At 36.5% G+C, this 24,795-nt stretch overlaps 1 protein-coding gene and 1 non-coding gene across 2 annotated transcripts in view; both read right to left on the bottom strand.

Moving 5' to 3' along the window:
* The window catches only part of puf (ubiquitinyl hydrolase 1 puf), an 870,156-nt gene that overhangs the window by 85,324 nt on the left and 760,037 nt on the right, over nucleotides 1-24,795 (bottom strand). The window contains exons 42-44 of the mRNA XM_068225443.1: nucleotides 13,362-13,539; nucleotides 10,845-10,964; nucleotides 5,769-5,885 (exon numbers count right to left, since the gene is read on the bottom strand). Of these exons, the coding sequence (XP_068081544.1) occupies nucleotides 5,769-5,885; nucleotides 10,845-10,964; nucleotides 13,362-13,539 (415 nt within the window). The remainder of the gene's footprint in view (nucleotides 1-5,768; nucleotides 5,886-10,844; nucleotides 10,965-13,361; nucleotides 13,540-24,795) is intronic.
* Nucleotides 22,134-22,206, bottom strand: TRNAS-CGA (transfer RNA serine (anticodon CGA)). The gene has a single exon. It is a non-coding gene; the product is annotated as a tRNA-Ser (tRNA).

Below are 24,795 nucleotides of genomic sequence, written 5' to 3'. Positions count from 1 at the left end.
GTGCCTCTGAGTAACGTCACTGGTTCTCGGGAAAGAGTGATGATAGACTGACATTCTATTAGCCTATACAAAAAACATTTCTCAAATCCGCAGAATGGCATCAAAACATGCGAGCTTTCGAATCCTTAGAAAGGCCGCAGCTACTCAGTGGCCGAGTTATAACACATCTACTGTACTTGATACTTAGTAAAATTAACAGTTTCATAAATAGCAGGAAAATTTTTGTGATGGATCATTGTATTGTAGATGCGCATGGAACAGGTATCGCCAGCAAATTTTCAACGGGTTCTTGTCGATATTATGTTGCCAATTTTAGTTAATGGTTACTAAACATGCAGAAATGAAGAATAACTGAGCAGCCACAAGAAAATACGGCATAATTAAAGCCATTGTTATGCGTTAATATGCAGACAAAGATAGCTTAAAAATGCGTAATGCACAAAAAATACATTCAGTGGCCTGCAACAAGGACACTTTTAAAGAAGTCGAAGATAAAATTGTGAGGTATGCGCGCAAAAACCACTAAGATGGAATGGCCATACCATGCCGTAATAAACTCGCGGAACTTCAAAGCCCGCGCCTTTAATATACATCGCTAGCCATTGAGGCCGGCCGAAGCCGGCAAGCGAGACATGCGTCTAGCGACAGCTGGTTCTATGTGATGCTTAGTATCAGTAACTGTTTTATAAACAGCAGGATTATTTTCCTGATGGATCGTTGTATTGTAGAGACATGTGGAACAGGATTGCCAGCAAATTTTCAACGGGTTTTCTTCGATATTACGATGCTAATTTTTAAGTTAATAGTTATTAAACTCACGGAAATAAAGAATAATTTTGCAGTCGCAAGAAAATACAGCATAACCAAAGACAATGTTCAGCAATGGCGTGAAGACAAAGACAGTCTAAAAATACGTACTGTACAAAGCATCTTTTAAGACCGATTAACTTTTTTGAAGAAAAAAGTGGGGGTCGTCTTGCATTCAGGGTCATCTTAGATTCCGAGAAATACGGTACTTCGGAGTCAGACTGAACAGTGTTCTAATTCACTGCCACAACAGTATGCTGCTGTGTACGCATGGATTACCTCTTTGGAGTTGGACAAAATACTGTTCTAATGCCCTACCACAAGAGTATGCTGCTGCAGGCATGAATTACCTCTAACTGCTCATCTGTAGCAAACGAGTTAGTATGGACAGCTAGAACTTGCATTACTGCAATCTATTGTAATCTATCAGTTTCATGTCCGTATTGATACTTGGTACATATCTACAATCACAAAGAATGGGTACCGTCCACCTAATCAATACTTTATTATATCTTGTTACTAAGCAGTACCGGTTTCGACCTTCACAGAGGTCATCCTCAGCTGGCCATAAGATCTAAAGTTTACTTAACATATAATTTTAAAGCATTACTAAATCTAATGAAGAATGTCACATGATGTGAGTGATAATATTAAAATATGCAATATATAAAATATACAATGATATGATGTGTCTTCTGGTTTAAAAACAAGCGTCAATATTCAATGTATATGTACATGTATATGTTACATAAAATTCTAGTGTACTGTTCGTGAGTAGTAGATAATTTGGTGAAATACAATTTCAACAAGTAAAATGTTTATGGCATTCTTGAGGTATACTTTGAAGTTCAGTTCATATTGGTGAATCATTGTATACATTCATTGGTATGTTTATACGAAACATTCTGGAACATTCTGTGATATGGATATAATAAAATTTATCAAATAATACATTAAAATACGATAAAATGTTCACAGTATTCTTGCGGTACGCTTTGGAATTATATTAATTTTGTACGTTCACAGGCATGTTTGTACCAAGCATTCTAGAATATTCAACTATGTGTATTGTTTTTCTTTTAAGTTCATATGATTAAGAATGTTGGATGACGAACATCAAATATTATGGTGTGTCATTAGTTTTCTTGGTGCTAATCTCATTAAAAGATATTGAGTAGGTGCAGATGCTCCCTCTTTGTAGTTTTGTTGTTGGACATTCAGTAATCTGCGAGAACAGAGAAGAATGAAGTATAAGAATTTTGTCAGTGGAATGTCTAATGAACGTGTGGAATAAGTGTTTACTTACATAATCCTGTTGACTGGTCGAATGTGTACAGTTAGGGAGCACGTCGTGTACTGCTCCGTGTACGTCTAGGGCTAGTACTTGCGGTAACGGAGAGGGGAAGTGGAGGGGCATGAGGGGTATTGATTGGGGAAGGTGAGGTAGAGGTGGTATGAATGAAATGCGACAATTGTGAGGCTAGCTATGTCGGACGTACTGGCAGAAACTTCTTTATTCGTTACAAAGAACACATTAACGCCTTAAAGCATAATCACTTTTCGTCTATAGCTTAACGTAACGAGGATTATAAGCATAATTTTACAAATATTGAAAATGACATGCAGATTTTAAGTATGATCCCCAAGGGCCCTCTGCTCAATATAACGGAAGAATTTTACATTACTATAGATCAATACGCAAACCCAAATTATAACTTGAACGAAATTACAGATACAGTTAATATCCTCTATAATACAGTCATCCCGATTTTATAAAACACCTACATAAAAATAGTTAAAAAACAGAATCCAATATATATCAAGCAACCTCCCGAAGACACGCCCAGCCATACTCCACCTCCCCCAATCACTACCCCTATTGAACCTCCACTTCCCCTTTCTACCACCTCTACCTCACCTTCCCCAATCAATACCCCTCATACCCCTCCACTTCCCCTCTCCGTTACCGCAAGTAGTAGCCCTAGACATGCACGGAGAGCAGTACACGACGTGCTCCCTAACTATACACATTCGACCAGTCAACAGGATTATGTAAGTAAACACTTATTCCACACGTTCATTAGACATTCCACTGACAAAATTCTTATACATTCTTCTCTGTTCTCGCAGATTACTGAATGTCCAACAACAAAACTACAAAGAGGGAGCATCTGCACCTACTCAATATCTTTTAATGAGATTAGCACCAAGAAAACTAATGACACACCATAATACAGGGTGTTTACAAATGAATATCGGAGTTTTAACGCCTTATAATATTGAATACGTTAAACTTACAGTTATACATTATATGTCAAATGAAAGAGCAACTCAAACAGTTTTGTTTGTTGGCACCAGTGCGCATGTACGTGCAATGGTTTCGCCGCAATCCGCTAGACAGCGGTAGTAGCAAAGATGGCGACTAGTGAACAGAAAGCTTTTTGTGTTTTGCAGTTTGCAAAGACAGAATCTGTAGTTAATGTGCAACGTGCGTTCCGCATTAAGTTCGGTTGTGATCCTCCAAGTGATAATAACATTTGCAGATGGTATCATAAGTTTGAAGACACCGGTTGCATTTGTAAAGGGAAGAGCAAGGGATGACCAAGATTAAGTGAAGAGACTGTTGAGCGAGTGAGAGAGTCATTCACTCGTAGCCCAAAGAAATCAGTCCGGAAGGTTAGTCGTGAATTACAACTTTCTGCGTCGACCGTTTGGAAAGTTGTAAGAAAACGCTTACAGCTACGTCCTTACCGTTAACAGTTATTACAGGCTCTAAAGCCGGCAGACCATAGATTACGTGCCAACTTCGCAAACGACATGTTGTTACATGATTATGAGTTTATGAATCGTGTTGTTTTCAGTGATGAATCGGTCTTTCACCTTAGTGGACATGTAAACACTCATAATGTGCGCATCTGGGGCTCAGAAAATCCACACAAGTTGGTACAAATGCAACGAGATTCCACTAAAGTGAATGTTTTTTGTGCCGTATCCCGGCGAAAGGTTTATGGGCCTTTCTTTTATGGTGAACGTACTGTAACTGGTGCTTCTTACCTCGATACACTAGAGCAATGGCTCTTCCCTCAGTTGGAAGAAAATGAGCCAGAGAACTTCATTTTCCATCAAGATGGTGCGCCACCTCACTGGCATAACGACGTACTACTACCGCTGTCTAGCGGATTGCGGCGAAACCATTGCACGTACATGCGCACTGGTGCCAACAAACAAAACTGTTTGAGTTGCTCTTTCATTTGACATATAATGTATAACTGTAAGTTTAACGTATTCAATATTATAAGGCGTTAAAACTCCGATATTCATTTGTAAACACCCTGTATTTGATGTTCGTCATCCAACATTCTTAATCATATGAACATAAAAGAAAAACAATACACATAGTTGAATATTCTAGAATGCTTGGTACAAACATGCCTGTGAACGTACAAAATTAATATAATTCCAAAGCGTACCGCAAGAATACTGTGAACATTTTATCGTTTTTTAATGTATTATTTGATAAATTTTATTATATCCATATCACAGAATGTTCCAGAATGTTTCGTATAAACATACCAATGAATGTATACAACGATTCACCAATATGAACTGAACTTCAAAGTATACCTCAAGAATGCCATAAACATTTTACTTGTTCAAATTGTATTTCACCAAATTATCTACTACTCACGAACAGTACACTAGAATTTTATGTAACATATACATGTACATATACATTGAATATTGACGCTTGTTTTTAAACCAGAAGACACATCATATCATTGTATATTTTATATATTGCATATTTTAATATTATCACTCACATCATGTGACATTCTTCATTAGATTTAGTAATACTTTAAAATTATATGTTAAGTAAACTTTAGATCTTATGGCCAGCTGAGGATGACCTCTGTGAAGGTCGAAACCGGTACTGCTTAGTAACAAGATATAATAAAGTATTGATTAGGTGGACGGTACCCATTCTTTGTGATTGTAGTTACTGCAATCTAGTAGATCATTTATGCCTATTTTTCAAAATATTAAATAAATGTCAACCAGGGAGCATTTTTTGAATGTTTTTTGCAAGATAATATAAAAGGACAAATTATGTATAACATTATTTACATTTGTTGAATATTTCCTCTAATAGTCTACCTCTTCAATTGTCAAATACTTCTAAACTAATACAGTAAAACCTCGATGCATCATTTTTCAAGGGGGAGGGGAAAATTGATGATGGATGTGGGAAAAAAATAAATAAGGGCAACATAAAAAGGAGGGGTAAAGCAAAATAATAAAATACGGGTACTTTATTTAGATATTTTTCTTCATGAAAATTTCATAATAATAATAATAATAATAATAATAATAATAATAATAATAATAATAATAATAATTAATAATAATAATAATAATAATAATAATAATATATTATACCAACAACAATGGCGTTTGGCCTCCAGAGAGGCCCAGTGCAGGTCTTTCGAGTTGTCGTGTAATAGGCGATCTACGTGCCTATGAAAATGCGGCCCTACCTATGATGAATTCTAATGCTAAAGTCGGCACACACACACAGCTCCTGAATTGTTCGAATTAGCTAAAGAAAGTTAAAATCTCAAATGTGAATTTTCAGTCTGTGTAGCATGTAATTTATGTCATACAGAAAGTTAAAGAGTATTCATTATATTGGTATAAATAGCAGCACTGCTGATGGTCCTACAAATTCACTTCTCATTTCTGTTGATATGGCCAATATCACTGAGAGTTATATTCAACTACTTTTATTCAATAGAATTACAAACAGAAAGGCCTTTCTACTTCCTTGCTTGAATTACAGGATAATCCTTATATTTTGTCAACAACAAAGTTCAAGAACTTCCCAAGATAGGGGACAAAAGAGCTTTTATAGACTATTTACATGCAGAAATATTTGAAATTCAATCAAATATAAACTTTTATACCTCAAATGCCATCTGTAAACCACCATTGTACACCACAAACAGTCGGTCATCATCATTATCAATAAGGGTACGAAAAGCTAGGATGAGAGTGGCCCAGCAGGAACGTCCATCCAGCACCTGCAAGGAAGAGGGTAGATGTAGTTTCAAAAAAAAGTTTCAGGCGAGGAGATTATAGAAGTAGTCACATAGGAGCAATGTTTATTTTTTCATTCTTACATGCATATGATGGACACAAGGGCCTTTATACTCTGGACCAAATTTTCATTAATTAAATGCTGAAGCACTGAATAGGAAAACATGGTCAAATTACTCATACTCTAATCAAGAGACCCTACAATTATACTAAGGTGGTTTACCTTAATCAGTGTTATTGTGGTGGATGTGGTAGTGTATGTACTGTAATGTGTGTACTGTAAAGTATTAGGGCTAGCATTTTTGGTAGATGATGTGGGACTTGAAGTAAGGTACTATTCTAGCATTTTTCAGAATGTGTGTGGAATACCAATATCATTAAAAGATTATTATTTGAACTTTTCAATGTGAGAAATATCAAAAATAGTTTTTCACAGATATATCAGAAATGGCTCTCCATACCAGAAAATGAATTGAGCTAAATAAAATTCAAAACAGACTCTTTCCTAAAACCTTTATTATTAACCAGTGTAGAAATGCTGGCAAAAATCCACAGCAGCCCCTCTCCAGTTTAAGAATATCCAGTTTAAGAATACTATAACAATTTGCAGTCTAGTCTTATTCCCAATATGCCTTCTACTCAAATACCAACATAAGGTGGTTTAAATCAGCAAAAGAGCATATTGGAATATGTAGTACAGTTAAACCCAGATGAAGAGCCCCTAGCTCCAAGACAATGCCAATAATAAAAACAATGCAATTTAATGATAATTTCTTGATTTGGAGATGGATGAGAGAGAGGTGCAGAAACAATTTGTTTCATGTGAAGATTGAAGAATAGAGAATGAGAATCAGGGTGAAAAGCAAGACAAAGGTGATGACAAGGGGCGAGGTGGTGGTTATTACCAAATACTTCAATACACCAATACCGGACAACTCTATCTCAACAGCATTGAGTGGAGCGCGAACAGCGATGGTGGTGACATCTAGCGTGTTGGTGTGAATTGTATCCTTGTCTATGCTACAGTTGAGAGGAATGCATTTACACTCATTGGAAATATTTTTGTTAAAATAACTGAACAATCATAATAATTAAGAATGAAATTTTAAAATATGAAATGCCTCCTTCATAAACCTCCAAACGAGCATTATATTAACTGTGTCTTTCGATATGTCTTAAAACTTAAAAACAGATTTTGATTGAGGATCCGCCCACCCTCTGGGAGGAATACAGTGGATGTCGTTTATTATGATCACTCTGGGACACAGGTAATTTGATAAAATTAACCGATTGATAAAAGTAGCCGAAAAATAAAAATTGATAGGTAGCCTACTGTATTTATTCATAACCTACATGCACTACAATGAAACAGATACCGGTACACAGCACTGCAGTACAGTACAGTTAACTGTTTTCAGCTATGTAAAATAGTCTCTAAATTTTGTTTGCTTCCGGTTGTCTCTCAAAAGTCCATTAATTAATCTTTCATATTCATAATTCATAATGTTTTTGGAAGTCCACTGACCTACGCTGAACACCTCATCCCCAGATATCTAGCGCCTGTCGCATTTCAATATTCGCTGGTGCTCGGGAAGTTTCGGCAACATCGTCATCATCAGCATCACTATCTTCTGCTCTGTGTCTTCACCTTTCATATCTAATTCTGCGGAAGTAACTGCCTCACATATGTCGTCTTCTATCTGTTTTGCATCAGTAATAATGCCCTTATCAAATGTTCATCCATTTCTGAAACCCATCTTCTGTTAAGCCTGTTGGACAAAGTTCAACATTCTCCCCTTTTTCTGACAACTCTCTTAAAAATCTCCATGCCGGAAACAGTTCCTTATTGTTTGTGCTGAGACATTATCAGTTGACATGGCTAGATGATCCAGGGCATCGAGAAGGCTGGTTGTTTTGGCAAGGGCACTGGCATTAGTTTTATGTGAGTCCTCTATGTTTTCTAAGAATCTTGCATGCATTTGATAGCAATAATATGCTTTCATGGTGCAAATGATTCCTTGATCGCAGGGTTGAAATAATGAAGTCATATTCGCCGGTAAGAAAACCACATTGATGTTCTTGAGCTCACAATTCACAATGTGTGCTTGCTGCACAGTTGTCAACCACCTAAACTATTTTACGGTCCAGTCTATTATCCCACTTCAGTAGCCATTCTTTGAGAATCAGGGGAGTTATCCATGTATAAGAGTTGGAATGACAGTCCACTAGAAACTTATGATGCCTTTAAAGCAAAGTGGGTTCTTACTTTCTTACTTTTCCCAATCACTAACAGTCTTTTCTTTTTACCAGACATACTCGCACAACATAACTGTTAATCGTTCCTTGGAAGTTTTACAGCCTTTAGCACTTTCATTTTTGACTAAGTAAGTGTGTTCAGGGAGGGAATTCAGAAGCAATTTTAGGCCACTCCTCTTCTCCCCACCTCTCAGCAGCGACAAAATCAGCATCCTTCTGATCACCATGCGTTAGTTTGTACATTATATTTTCTCATTTCTTCCAAGACAGGCGCAGTGTAAAAACAGGTTTTTAAAAGTTGGGAGCGTTTTCTTTGCATGCACCCTACTCGCATTCTTAAGAACGAAATCCTTGAAAACAAATGTGATAACATAAACCAAATTCATGATCACAATAAACGGAATATTTTTAATGTTTCAGTGTTTGTCCGTACGGGACTTCATAAAATTGATTATATAATACAGTTGATAACTTTATCTGTGATTACAATAAACGGCATCCTCTGTATTTAACAACCATTCTCTCCTCATCTTTCTAGCCTTTTCCCAATTACCTGGCACAGCACTCTGTATGGACTTAGCCTGGTTTTGCGACTGGATGTCATTCCTAACACCAATCATGTGTGGAGGGATATATATTCACTACTGCATGTTTCTGTGGTTGTTTCTCGTGTGATGTGTTGTATATATTTGAAGATGCATATGAATATGAACACAAACCCGTGGCCCCCGATCTACAGGAATTAACAGATGCGATTAAAATCTCAGATTCAGTCAGGAATCATACCAGGGCCCTCTGAACCAAAGGCCAGTACGCTGACCACTCTGTGGTGATGATTATTGTTTAAAGAGGAAGTACAACTGGCTAACCATCCTCTATTAACACTAATCAGAAAGGAAATGGAAGAAGTCATACACTCCAAAAAATGAAGGTATCATCAAAAGAATGAGAAGGGCCAAGAGCGAGAACCATTCAGCCAAAGCGCCAGAGGGGGCAGATAACTTAACGACATCCATGACTCATTAAGATTTTGGTAAAGAGAAGCTGTAATTAAGGAACAGGAGTTTTGGTCCAGTATTTTGTCTTCTTATTATTATTCTCCGGTACAGCTGATCTTCCCGAACTCTACAGGGAACTCACCTCACGCTGCTATCTCACTTTTGCTGTACTTTGAATTTTCTGTTTTTACCTCTGAAGACAGAAATACATAATCTGTATATATAATACATATTGGGGTTACCTGAGTGAACTACGATGTTCCTGACAAGAAAGAAGTGTTCAGAATTTCCTGAAGTCTCTGTTCAGAATTTCCTGAAGTCTCTTTAAAAAATTGATGCATAAAGAACTACCATACATACGTAGTAAAATAGTTAGACTGGTGCTCAAGCCTATGCCAATAATACACTGAAATAATTTTCTTACATCGGACTGAGTGGCTCAGACAGTTGAGGCACTGGCCTTCAGATCCAAATTTGGCTCAGTCCGGTAGTATTTGAAGTTGCTCAAATATGTCAACCTCGTGTAGGTAGATTTACTGTCACATAAAAGAATTCCTGCGGGACAAAATTCCAGTACCTTGGCGTCTCCGAAAACCACCGTAAAAGTAGTTAATGGGACGTAAAGAAAAATAATATTTTCTTACAGGGGGAAAAAAAAAAGACCAGATTCGAAACTTGTAGCTTTCAATTTTCAGTTTCAAGACTACTGTGATAACCATTATGCTACAGGCCCACAAGTTTTCAATTGTGAAATTTATAGTACCATTTAATAATGTGGACTCTCAAGTTTGAGTGTACTAGAGTTCCATATTTGTAAATGTTATTGGTTTTATGTCCCACTAACATTTCAGTAGAGTATTTGATTGATTTTTTAATATAAGGGGCATAAACTGTAAACTCAACACAGATGCGAGGTCATTACTTTTTTTTTTTTTTAAATACTTGCGGTCCTCATCAGTTTCCATGCCATTATCTTGCTGGGTAATTTCTTCAGTGCATAACACTTTCCTTGGAATATAACTGCAATGTAAGATTATTTAGTGACAAACACTTATACATTATAAACAACACACCAGTGGGCCAAGAATCATACAGATAGCAACATGTTATTGAAGAGTTGGTCACACCAAGCCATGTAGGTAGCAGCACTATTGACTTTCTCACTGGAAACAGCAAGCTGTCCGGTATTGGTCTATTAAAGTATTCGTTATTACTTTAAGGGGAAATACAAACTGATTAACAATCCTTCTTGACATTAATTATACACAACAAAGGATGAGGTCCAAACTTTTGAAGAAATAAAGGGGAAAACAGACAGAGTGGGAAAATGAAATTGACATGATATGGACATGTTAAATGATTGAATGTTAAAAGAATACCAAAATAAACTATCGAATTACAAATAAAAAGAATAGATGGAGAGGAATATCTAAATTACAATGGATGGACCTACAGTAGTTAAGCAGAGTATGAAGTTATGGAACCTAGACTGAGGAATGACAAGTCATAAAAAGGAATAAAGAGAAGAGAAATCATATTTGTCCTGACTCAGCTGTATCAGGATAATGAAAACAATGAAGATAAAGGTCAAAATATCACCATATGATGAATTCCTGAATTCCCAGTAATTATTTTGGTATCATAATGTAAACTCATGATATCCTACTATGGGTATAAAATTAATCTTACCTGTAAATACAGCTGCAAAGTTTGGCGGCGAAATGTGTTTATCTCATGAATTTCTTGTTCTGTGCTCTCAGGAAATCTCATCACAAACAGCTGGATTAATTTGAACAGTTCATCTACAGCCTGGAACATTTAACATTACTGCTGTATCTAACAATTTTAGCAGCCAAAGAAATCATAAAGATTAAAGGACAACTCATTCCTAATAGATGGGGGTTAGGGAGTTGCGACCACTAAATGGATGATTCTTTCTGTATTATCATTCAATTTCTAAGAGAAATGTAAATGACAGAGAATTTTCAAGGCCTACAAATGTGACAGATTTTAAAAATATTTTACGGAAGATTGTTTCTTATTTATGGTTTCAAGACAACATGATTACCTCCATGTGTTGGTATGTAAACATGCAAGTAACTAATGCTACTGTGACCAAAATCCATTGCTTTCAAAGCCCACTCTTGATACTTATTTTATCTGTTGTCACACTAACAAAGATAGTTCTGTTATTTATTTTTTTTGGCAAGACTGGAAGAGAAAAGTTCTATGACTGGTACTATAAAACCATCATTAGGTTTGTTGATAGTGCAGTTAGAACCCATCATTTCCCTAATGTAAGCCAACAGCTAGAGTCTGAACCATGTAGCAGACTTGCTCAGTATTCCCAACTTGGTCTTTACGTTTCCAGAATACTCTTATGCCACTGTTTACATATGGCAGTACAAGCAACATGGTTATAAATTATGTCAGTATTCTGTCACTGCTATTTGACAATTTGAAAATACTATCAATCTTCATTACACAAGTGCATAGTATGAAAGAAGTTCACACTGTAGGTACAGGAACGGAAAAAATGAGTTAAAAGAACACTTTTTAATGATCTGAGAGATGAATTTATTTCTTATTCTAAAATTAGATCATAGTTAAGAACTGACTTAAGCTCTGTAACATCACTGTATCATAATGGTATTATCTGGGGGAAAGACATAGCTTGTACACTAGAAGTAATCCAATTTAGTGTCTCATCTGACATTTAATCTTAAGTTTCTCCTCAACTTTTGTTTTGCTTCGAAATAATGATTATAATACTTTGTTCCCTACATTTCTAGTCAAATTCCACTGACATTTTCTGAACCCCGTTTCAGTGTTAAAAATGAGTTAGCATACAAATCAACAGTCGCTTAAATACAAAGTTATAAATGCAATAGTCATAAACAGTAGTCGGTGGCATAACGTTAGAGCCTGCAAGGCCTGCAATGCAGGTGGGTCCAGGACTTAAGGGGCCCACAAACTTCACCAGAAAACATAAATAAAGAAATAAATAACTTTACTGGAATGTCACTCTGCACAGGAGGGGACACCGAGATGTGTTTGTAGAATGAACAGAAAAAGTTTGTTTTTACAGTGCGTATCTAGAGTACTTGTTGGATGGCTGCATCTTCCTGCAAATTATTGTCATTATGTTGAGTCCAAGACCTCCATCTTTCGCAACATGAGCGGCACGGCACGCCCTCTCACAAATATCTGCGCAAAGTTATTATCAAAGAAACAATGAAAGATAGTACCAAAATATTTAATTTAAGACCTAATTATTCCTCTTGCTGTTTCCTCTGTAAAACAATCACTTTCAAAACTAAGAGCTATAAATAAATGTGATGACCCAAGACAGACTCTGTGAACTCAGCCTTGTCAGCATCGAAGGTGTCAGCCATGGATATAATTGAAATTGTCAATGCCATTGCATACCAGAAAATAGCTGCAGGGTCCACTTTCTTCTGAATCAAATGCGAGTAAAGTTTTAAAAATGTAAAGACAAAAGAGAGAAACATACAGTGTAAATAAATATACTGTATTTCAATCCCCACAAAATATTTAACTTTCAAAAGAAAATATACCAGTATTAATAAATTAATTAGTTTTGTACTTTCACAGTAAATCATTTGTGTTTATTAAATGGATATACTGTATATTGCATTAAAAGTATCTGCACCGAGCTCGATAGCTACAGTTAATTAAGTGCGGCCAGTATCCAGTATTCAGGAGATAGTGGGTTCGAACCCCACTGTCGGCAGCCCTGAAGATGATTTTCCGTGGTTTCCCATTTTCACACCAGGCAAATGCTGGGGCTGTACCTTAATTAAGGCCACGGCCGCTTCCTTCCCAGTCTTAGCTCTTTCCTGTCCCATTTGCCATAAGACCTACCTGTGTCAGTGCGACGTAAAGCCAATAGCAAAATATATGTATTTTTGATAGGTTTTGTACAATTTCTTTAAGGGGGCCTAATTTTGTTTCCTGCAGGCAGGCCCGTATTATATTTGTTATGCCTCTGACAGAAGTGTAGGACTATTGTCATTCCTCTGTCTCTGAGCCACAAGAATGTTGCACACAAGTCATCACACACAAAAATACAATTTTAACTTCTTTTGCTGCTAATCCAATACAAGAAGTCAAACAAAGTAGAAATTAAAAATTGAAACTGTGGCATTTGATTAATTTTACATGACAAAGCAGAAAGTAACTCACTGCACTGTACTGTGTTGGATGCGGAGTTATATTCTTGAAGGCCCAATGCAGGTTTTGATGACTAGCTAGTTGTCTTGTGAATGTGCGGGAGTGTTGGCAGCACAACCTCAACAATCCATAATACGCAGGAAGCATACCACGGTTAAACAGAACAACATCCTGGTCTTCATGATCAGCCCTATTTACATATGACTGCAGTTTAGTATTTAACATGTAAGTAGCTTAATACATTCATGAAATTAATTGACACAATAGATACAGAAGGCACTTGCAAAACTCACAGTATAAAATTTTGACAATTAAACTCTTACAAGAAATAATGAATGTACTCTTTTTCAGCTAAAAAATTTAATTCACAGTTTTTAAAAATTCCTTTTTGTTGGAAAATAGTATTTTTCCACCCTAATATAGACCTCCCTCAGCTACAAAACATTGTACACATAACGTAAGTGGACTTTACTTTTACACATTCTATGTTTTTCATCAAGAATATTTTAAATAGACAATCATCTACAGTGATTCAATGTTATCAACTTTTCGAAAAGTTCACACCGACAATATACATGTTTTCATGTAATTTTATTGCTATTCAAATTGACCTTACTTTATATATTCTATGTTTATTGGCAAGAACATTTTTAAATAGACAATAGCAAGGACCATGCCAATTTGGGTCAATGATGTAGTTTCTAATTTTGACAGTTTCAGTAGAATTGCAAGTGTATTTTTATATGACTATTCAGTTATTGTGAGGTTTTCGAAGATTGTTGATGCACAATGACATATGTATGATATTTTGTAGCTGAGGAAGGTCTACATTAAACTGAACATGTACTATTTTATATTTTCATTAGAATTGAAATCGTAATGTATTGAACAGGTGGAACAAAACCTATTTTCCAATAAAAAAGAAAAAATTATGTCAATTCTAACAAGTCAATACAGAATAAACATGAAGTTTATACTTCATAATAAATACAATCACAACCACCTCCATCACCATCACCAGTTATTGTTAACATGACGACTGAACAATATTTCTATGTCACCAATCCTTACCATCGGTGGACTTCGTAATGAAAATCAAACTTCATGAATATTTCTATTATTGTTGCCATTGATGCTTTCACGACCCGTACTTATAGACATAATACTGCATAGGCTTTTGGGCAAGCTCTGCGAAACATAAAGAATTTCACCTTATTTTCTTGACATGGCATAAGCCCAAAAGCCTCTGGAGTACAATTATTATTATAGATGTTACGGTTCAAATTTATGAATAATAAAAGATTGAAAATCATATTTTCCAAAACTTTTACTATGCACAGTTTTTTGACACAGAGAAATTTGATATTTCTGGTTATAATTTTACACCACTATATACTAATAAACTGAGATTGGATGTTTAGGCAGTAGGCCTAATAGGTTAACTTATTCAAGTATACTGAAATTTGCTATGACATTGGCATAAACATTACGGGCACAGTCTATTGAAACCCCTAAAATTTATGTTCCTCTCACTACATTGTGGAAGAGGGCTAGATGACACTTCCTACTAAGCAAATTAGTTTGTTTTCTAACTCAATTTATTGCCTAAACAAATCAAATAACGTAGAGCCTAGTGCACAACTCAGCTATCCCTGAACTTAAACACCAAGGTTCAAGAACTTGGGTTCAACTGTTTTTCCAGTGATGCCATAACAAACAAACAAACAAACAAACAAACAAACAAACAAACAAACAAACAAACAAACAAACAAACAAACAAACAAACAAACAAACAAACAAACAAACAAACAAAAGGACAAAATTTGAACTAAACCTACTCTTGACTTTTGTAAACCTATTTGGAGATGATGATGTTCGAGTCATCAGTCCATAAAATTTGAACTAAACCTACTCTTGACTTTTGTATACCTATTTGGAGATGATGCTGTTTGAGTCATCAGTCCATAGACTGATTTGATGCTACTTTCCATGCTACCCTATCCTGTGCTAAAATTTTCAATTATAAATAACTACTACATCATCTATTCTGATCTGTTTGTCATATTCATACCTTGGTCTACTCCTAACCATTCATACTGCCTACACTTATGTCTTAAACCAACTGAACAAGTCTTGAGATGTGACCTATAATTCTATCTCTTCTTCTGGTCAAATTTCACCAAATCATTCTCCTTTCACCAATTCGCTTCACTATCTCGTTATTCATGATTTGATCTACCTATCTCGCTTTAGTATTCTTCAGTAATATCACGTTTCAAAAGATTCTTTTCTCTTTCTTTCCAAACTAGTTATTTTCATGTTCCTTCGTCATACAATGCCGTGCTCCAGACAAAAGTATTCAAAAACATCTTTCTAATTCCTATATCATTGTTTGAAGTGAGCAAATTTCTTTTCCTAAAGAAAGGCATTCCTTACCTGTGCTTGTGCTGGTCTGAGTTCCATGTCCTCCTTAGTTCTGCCATCATAATTCTATCACCTAAGTAACAATATCCATCTACTTCCTTTCATTTCCTAATCTAATATTTCCTGCATCACTGACTTTGTTTGACTCCACTCCAAAATTTTTGTTTTGGATTTATTTATTTTCATTCTGTACTCCTTCTCCAAGACTTCCAACCATCTAGCAATTACTCCAGATCTACTGCAGTCTTAGATAAAATAACAATATCATCAGTAAATGTCAAAGTTTTGATTTCCTCTCCTTACATTGTGATTCCCTTTCCAAAATTTCTCTTTGATTCCCTTTACTGCATGGTCTATATAAATACTGACAAAGAGAGGGGACAAACTGCAGCCTTGCTACTTCTTTTTCATAGCTTTCAATTCTTATCACTGCAGATTTATTTTTGTACAGATTATGGATCCTCCTTTCTCAGTATCTAATCCCTATCTCCTTCAAAATCTCAAACAGCTTGGTCCAATCAACATTACAACATTATCAAATGCCTTTTCTAGATCTGTTTAATCTTCTATGATCAGATGTGACATTAGGACTGCTTCACTTGTTCCTATATTTCTCATATAAGTTTCGTATCCATTTTGATGATTCCTTAGGTCAATCTATAATTCAAAGGAGGGGGTGTTCCATCTGATCAATACAAGGTTTGAAGTTAAATCATATTTTATATTTAAAATACTAGTACCAGTTTTGACCCTTTTAATTTCTGCAATTCTCCTGAAGCCAAATTGATTTTCTCCCAATTCTGTAAATAGTATGTGTTAAAATATTGCAAGCATTAGACACTAAACTAATGGTGAAGCAGTTTTTACACTTGTCAGCACCTGCCTTCTAGGTAATAGGTATAACAACATCCTGTCTCAACTTCGATGACACCCCTCCTGTATCATAAATTTCACACACTAAATGGAATAACTGCGTCATGCTGGCTTCTCATAAGGTAGTCAGTAATTCTTAGAGTACGACAACAATTCTGGGTGCCTTGTTCCTCTTTAGGTCTCTCAAAGCTCAGTGGAATTCTGACCTCAGAACTGGATCTCCCATTTTATCAGCATCAACGGCCTCCTCTTGTTTCAGAACCTTATTATCTACTTTCCCTTGATAAAATTGATGGTTATTTTCCTACGTTTTTCTGTCTTGTCTTTTTTCCCTAGAAGTGATTTTCTATATATGTATAGAGAGACACAAATAAGAAATGGAACACAAATAAATATTAGGACAAAGTGAGTGTTTAACCCTTCTCCTGTTTCTGTGTGGGGTCAGGTATGAAGTGAGATGTATCTTTGCTGCAAGCTTTTATGACTCAATGCCCTTTGCATGTTAACATCATCAGAGGAGTTAACAAGATGAAATGAATGACATTATATATGATAGTAGGAAGGGAGAGGGTGAAATCCGGTGCCAGCACATAGCCTACTCCTGTTAAACAGCACCAAGAGGTGTGCTCTAGGCTTAATATACCCATCTGATGGACTAGTCATCAACAACATCCTATCCCTGGAGATAAAAATGAGGCAAAAATTTTATATTTACAGACAAAATTATAGTTTTATTATACAAATGAACCTAAAGAACGCAACCAGAATTTCCACAAAATACCAAATAATCATTGGTTCTGAACTGCGAACAGGAACATGAACGATCAAAAGGTCAATGTACAGTTTTGTTTTAAGCTTGGCAAGACACCGAAAGAAACACATGCGATGCTAGTACCTGTTTATGAAGATCAAGCACTGTCCTTGAAGTGTGTGTATGAGTGGTTCGCCCATTTTCGAGGAGGCCGGGAAAATGTTTCTGACAACCCCCGTAGTGGAAGACTGGCGACCGGTGTCAGTGACGAAAACATTGAGAAGGTGAGAACATTAATCACAAATGATCGGTGATTAACTATGAGCATGATAGTGGAAGAATGGCAGATTAACTGTGAATCCGTGCGACAAATCAATACCCAGAAGTTAGGGAAGAGGAAAACGTGTTCTCGTCTTGTGCCACATCACCTGACTGACGATCAGAAGCAGGCACATCTAGAGGCTTCACAGGATTTTGCCGAAATGGCGGATGCAACACCAAATTTCTTGAACTGTACTGTCACCGAGGATGAAACCTGGTGTCTCAGGTACGACCCTGAAACGAAATGGTAAAGCATGGAATGGCATTCTCCGGGATCCCCTCATCAGAAAAAAGTTAGAGCCGAAAAGTCACTCATCAAAACAATGCTCATCACCTATTTCGATAGTCAACGTATTATCCACAAGGAATTTCTACTTGAGGGAACAACATTGAATGTTGTACGGTACACTGATATTTTGACCTGTTTCATGAAACGTCTACGCAGGGTACGACCCCAGTACGCACAATAAGGTTCATGGTTTTTTTGTCTATGATAACGCTCGCCCACACACAGCCAATATCGTCAAACAGTTCATGGCAAAAAAGGGGGTGGTGCAACCTGAACATCCCCCGTACTCGTCAGATCTCAATCCTCCAGATTTCTTCCTATTCCCGCAACTCAAACTCGCTTTGAAAGGAAAGAGATTTGACGATATTCCTGACATCCAACGAAACGTTACGAGGCTTTTGAACACCATCCCACAGGAAGCCTTCTCGTGAAGTTTCCAGGATATGTATCACCAATCTCAGCAGTGTATAGTTATGGGAGGGGACTATTTCGAAGGACAGTAAGGTCACTGTCGTGCATTGTTCATCTATGTTGATAGTACAGGACTATTCACTGAACTTTATTGTTTAATTAAGGGGACCCTAATTTTCCTGCCAGTGCTGGGTGGCTTGATCGGTGGAAAAACTGTACGGCATTAGGCAGCTTAATATCTATGGAGAAAAGTTTCTTTTCGTAAGACATCTGGAATGTTTTCGTTCAATACTGCATGTACTGTACAATTGAATTGATAATTCAATAAATAGAGTATCGTAAAACATGTAATTGTTTTAGTACTAGAGTATAGCCTTCATGTTTGTTTCAGTTCATTTTCAAAGTTATTCTGTATTATCCGACATTTTTGGTGATCCGACGTACTCCAGGTCCCGTTTAGGTCGGATAATCGAGACTCTACTGTAGTTATTATTATCATAGTTATTATTAGCAGTATCATTATTAGTGTATACTGCTTTCGTATTTAGATCATCAAGTGGTATACTGGGTGCCTGCTTGATCAGGCTGCGACCTATACACATTTGATGCAAATATTTCCATACTAGTGCTGAACTTCCCCTGTTTGTTATCTCTCGAATATATTTTTACTTGCTGTTATGAATTAATTGATTCACTTTATTTTGAAGAATACGTTAATTTTCAAAATCGCTAGTGGTTCCAGTTTGCCTAAATCACCTATACCATGCATCACAATTTACCATGACTGACTTAATTTAATTTGTTAGCCAAGGAGACGAATGGTGAGAAACTCAAATTATTGTATATGAGTTGATTATGTGTGTAAGTACAGAAGATAATTTTGTAAATAATATAAATTTATTAAAGATGAACTGTGTAGTGAATAGCAAAATTGTTAGTGTAAATTATATAATACTGTATTTTAGGAAAACGTCTTCCTTTCTTTTTAATTTAATATTTAGTGCTTGATAATGTATTTTTGTGTATCATTTGCCACCAAGGTAGACACTCATTTGTAAATAAAGTTATTTTGATTTGATTCAATAATAATAATAATAATAATAATAATAATAATAATAATAACAATAACAATAACAATAACAATAATAATAATAATAATAATAATAATAATAATAATAATAATAATAATAATAATAATAGTGTTTATATTATGTTGTAGCATGTGATTTTCACAAGGTCTTCAAGAAACGTTTTGCTGATGAACAAAATGTACTTGCTCTCGAAACATGTACAATTAGATAATACCATTAAACAGTTATTTTATATAGTACTGACAATGCGGACTCATATCATCTCGTCGTTGCACCTAGAAAAATTGCTATGTGATAATATTTCAGCTTAGAACTCTGACCAAAAATGTTCATTAATGCCCGAACTACATCAACAAATTTTCGTTCTAAGTGATACATGTGCTGCGGGTCAGTATTTCTCCCCTCAACATTGTCGATCTCCTGTTTTTTCAGTGTAGTGAGACTGCTGAAATATCAACCATTGATATCTTTAGAAGTCAATTCTAACATTTGATAAGTATTATTGATTATTTATTTCACTTGCAAATTTTCACTACAAAAATGCACATTTTCAAATCCATTACACGGGAAGCTGTGGAAATACGTGGAAATCCTAACAATTTCAACAGGGACACCGGCTATCAATTAAGTAATACCTGGTTGCCAGGCATTAAGAATTTACGTAGGTAGTTCCCTTCCCTGTCCTTTCACTATTGTTATTTCCTCTCGGTGTTTTCCAAATTCGTACGTTCCTCGTCGCCAGATGTTTCATTCCAGGCTTGTGTCTATGTCATACACCTGTCAATGACATATGTTACGTACACAAGTTATTTGAACCGCTTAGACTGTATCTGATGGTTCGGTCAGCTTCCGCTTCGAACGCTAGCATTGGGCCATGTCCTGGGAGCCATCTGGTGGTGAATGAACGTACCATTTCCACTTCTATTATAATGTCTAAATTTTAAAGAGTCATTGTTTAAGAAGCCTTTCTCATAGACAGTCGAGATTTCTTCTGAGGACGCAGAGCAGTTCTCTGCGAAACGTAAAGAATTTCACCTTATTTTCTAGATACGGCATAAGCTCAAAAGCCTATACAGTATCATATCTATAAGTACAGGCCGTGAAAGCATCAATGGCAACATGTAAAATCTGCTCCTCAAACGTGGAGTTTGCGGTAAAGTGGAATTCACTAAAAGAGGGTTTACAGAATGTGCTTAAATGCACAGGTGGGAAACGAAAGGCAAGCAAAGATAGAAGTAGTTGGATTATTTGGATATGGGAAAAGGAATGAAGAAGGAGAGAAACTACAATAGAACTCTGTTATAACAACATCCCAGAGAAATGAAAAAGTGTGTCGTTATAAACAAGTGTCGGAGTAACCGAGATTCGCAATAGCAGTCTAGTGAGGTGGAAAATGAAAAATAGAGCAAAAAACTTAATTAGGCTTCATCCACATTGCTCCTTTCAGTTTTTCATAATGGTTTAATTTTCAAACCATTCTGTTCAAATGCAGCAAATATTTTATCCTTGTTCTTCCAAATCATTCGGACTGTGGAATTAACAAGGCCAATTACACGTCAGCTTTTTAAATTCCATTCTCAATTTGGTGAATCATTTTTTCTTCCAATATTGAAACTTTTTTTTAGTAGTCATACTGCGTTAAAATGCATGCACTTAGAGGAAACTTCCGGTTGAAACTGACTGTACGCAAGTACCGTTAATACTGCAAGAATACAGAAGGGTTACTATGGGATGGGGATTCTGCCTACATTTCCGAGGTCCATAACAAAAGGGGACAGTGGGGATTTTGCCTACATTCCTGAGGTCCATAACAAAAGGGGACAGGAAAGAATTTGCCAGGTTGCCAGATTTCAACAAATTACCATATTTCATAAAATACTTTGGTTGTTAGAAAATTTTATTCCAAACTGAGGTTGAAAATGATGTTCTATGTAGGTAAACACATGGACGTTTGTCGTATTAAGCAAGGCTGAAAAACACACATTTCTTATGTGGAATATGTCCATACCACAGTTGTCCCTGAAACCAATGTCATTATAACAAAGTTCAACTGTAGTTGAGTTTTGTGAGAGGACCGGAATGATTGTGGGCAACACATGGTTTCAGAAGAAAAATAGCAGGAAAATTACAAGATATGGCTGGGGTGACAGAAAAATAAAATCAATAATTAATTACTTTCTGGTGGAAAGGACAAATCGCAGACAGTTGATGGACGTAACAGCTATACCAGGAGAAGCATTCGATGGAGATCACAGAATTGTGATCAGTGATGGCATAATTAAATACAGTACTTTCAATAATTGAATAACCCCCATCCAATTATTGAAATAATCAAATGAAATTATCAAATGAGTTTAAAATATAATCCAGTTATATTGCATAAAATAATCAGATGTGTTGTGAATAATTTTTTTGGTTTAAGTGTGCCCGATGAATAATTAACTGAACTAAGCAAATAAATGCAAAAAATATAAATATGCCTTTTTTCAAAAGAAATCTCTAAATGAATATTGAATTTTCACGACCGCATTGTAATCGAAACAGACTTTCAACGTATTAGGTCGTGTTACGTACATCTAGTATGTGTTGAAGAGATGTTAAGTACAGAACAAAAATGGCCAGCCGGACACCAGTGGGATCCGAACCCACAACCTCCCGATTTCGCGTCGGTTGCTCTACCAATTGAGCTATGGTGCCCTAGGCCATCTTTGTTCTGTTTGAAAGGATTTGAGCTACAGGTCTGGCACTGCTGCTAGCACACTGTAGAGTGTGTTTAAGTCGCCCGTTGTGGGGCATGTCAATGAATATTGAATTTTCAAGACCGCATTGTAATCGAAACAGACCAGATATACTCAAAGCAGATATTGATACCTCAGCAAAATTATTGCAACTCTTGTTGGAAAGGATCTGGAATAAAGAAAAGCTACCAGCTGAATGGAAGAAAGGCCTGATTGTTAAGATACCAAAAAAAGGGGATATTACTAAGTGCTAAGTGTGATACTTGGAGGGGAATTAAATTGTTGTCTGTACTAAGTAAGGTGCTTTCGAGGATCATTTCAGAGCGGGTGAAGGATGTTGTGGAATTGCGCCTTAAAAGGGAACAGGCTGGTTTTCATAAACACCGTAACTGGGTCGATCTCATTTAACTTGCAATAGATTTTCCTCTATCTTGCCAAATCATCGAGGAAGAAGAATCAACAAGTTTAGAACTCAATTCTTGGAAAAGCTGGCACGTGTCCAGGCGATGTAACCGCAGCTACTGTGTTCAGAGCTGAGTAATTCAAACTAGTCACCGCCCATATTTTCACAGGAGCGTCATGTTGCCATGGATACTGAGAGAAAGGGCTAATAGAAGAACAGTTGATATCATCGTTGGGACCCATCAACTTTAATATCTGGAGTAGGGAGAGACGTGTCACCTGATTGGACCACGTGTTTTGACCATTAATTAGGGCCAGTAAAGCTTTCTTAAGGGCGTGTTGGAGCTCTTGGCATCATTCTTCTATCTCGTATTTCGCTTTAGGTCTGATAACTTGTCTTATGGTTGTTGTACCATAGTGGACTAGTGTGATAGTTTATCACTTCTACATTCATTACTTCGTTACCACGACGTGGTACTTAGGAATTTCTGAATGATGGGTGTATAGCCACTCTCATCAGGAAGTACGAACAGCTCTGTATTAGACCAGTTTGTACCAGTCTAAGACAATAGGTAGCATTAAACTAGATAGAAATGAAACTTCGGTGCACATTTTCAGTAAAGTTCGAAGGATTGTTAATTGAGTATCCTCTCCACATAACCCAAGGAGGTTTTTCTAACTATGATTTAGGGCTCATCTCCAATATATGGGATAGAGCATAACAGGGAGTGTTAGTATCGAAGCCATCTTCCAATTAGTTGTCAGTGCACTTGGCAAGGCAGGAATGGTACTTGGCGGCCGATGGAAAGACCTCAAAGACGACCAGCAGTTTTCCAGCTACAAGGACAGAGGCGTTCTCAGGACAAGCAGAACAAGACTACATGGTGAGCAAGCGAGTAAAAAATATTGCAAGTTTTCGCGAAGTAGAGTCATTCAATTTTTTTTGTTAAATTCATTTCCTATTTTAAATTCTGTTCTCATCAAACCGTCGTCATTTTTATTTAGCATAATGAATGTTATTCTCTTGGTTCATTTTAATCAGTCTGCCTTAATTAGCCTTTTGATTTCTAATTCTCCTGCTTAATGATTAGTGCACTAGCACCCCATCCCTGTGATGAGAGTCCGCCCAAGCTTTATTATAAATTTTTGTTTTTAGGTCATAAACTTAAAGACTGGCGCCCTTAGCTTGGATAGTTGCATTTCTCGTTCAATTGTTCTCCAAGAGGGGAAAGTCACATAAATGCCGCTCCAATGTGAGGCGAGAAAATCATTAAGTACGGAGCAGGGAATGACAGTAACGATAGCAGAATTAGTATTGTGGGTAACATTGAGATATCTACGTTGCATTTGGAGTGTTTGATTGTGGGGAGAGTCATGGCTGATCAGACGAAAGAGGAGAGGATGTTGCGCAGTGGACGGGCGATAAAAGGCAATAACGTATTGAGTTCAGAGGAAGAGTTGTGTAGTCTAGTAGAGGAAATTGAAGATAGAAGTGTAAGTAGTATGGAGAGTAAAGGCAAGCAGAAAGAAGTCAGTATGGAGTCAGATGATAGTAGGATGGGAGGCGAAGTGGAAGTAAACACTAACAATGAAAGTAATAATAATGATCAGTTAATGGGAATGATGCGAATAATGTTAAGAGGAATTAAAGCAAACTAAATCTGAGCTTAAAAGTGAATTAGAACAAACTAACAGTAAAATTGAGAATATTAAATACGAACTTAAAGAACAGTTAGAGCAAACTAAAGCTGAATTAAGCAGGGAGATGAGGGAAAATAAGGAGGAAGCGAATCGGAGAATGGACGAACACAGTAGGCAGTTACGCGATCTGGTGGTAAAAAATGAACATTTTAATAAGCGATTAGAGGAACAGAAAAGTGAATGTGAACGGCAAGGGAAAGAGGTAGAAGAAAAGTTTGCGGAGCAGAGAAGTTAATTCCTGGAATTAATGGGGAAGGAAAGTAACTCTACTAGGGAGGAAGTAATGAGGCAGGTCACTAGTATTGATGAGAGAGTTGAGACTCAAAAAGGGGAAATACGGGTATTCAAAGACCAGGTCCAACAAGAGATTGACACAGTAAAGCTTAGAATAGAAGATGAGACACGGGCAAGTGAAGAAAGGTTTGCGATAGTTGAAGAGAATAAG

Source organism: Anabrus simplex, chromosome 1 (genome assembly GCF_040414725.1).
Source record: "Anabrus simplex isolate iqAnaSimp1 chromosome 1, ASM4041472v1, whole genome shotgun sequence".
Lineage (NCBI taxonomy): Eukaryota > Metazoa > Arthropoda > Insecta > Orthoptera > Tettigoniidae > Anabrus > Anabrus simplex.
The sequence above is the reverse complement of the archived record's forward strand: the minus strand, read 5'-3'. Positions and strand labels throughout refer to the sequence as shown.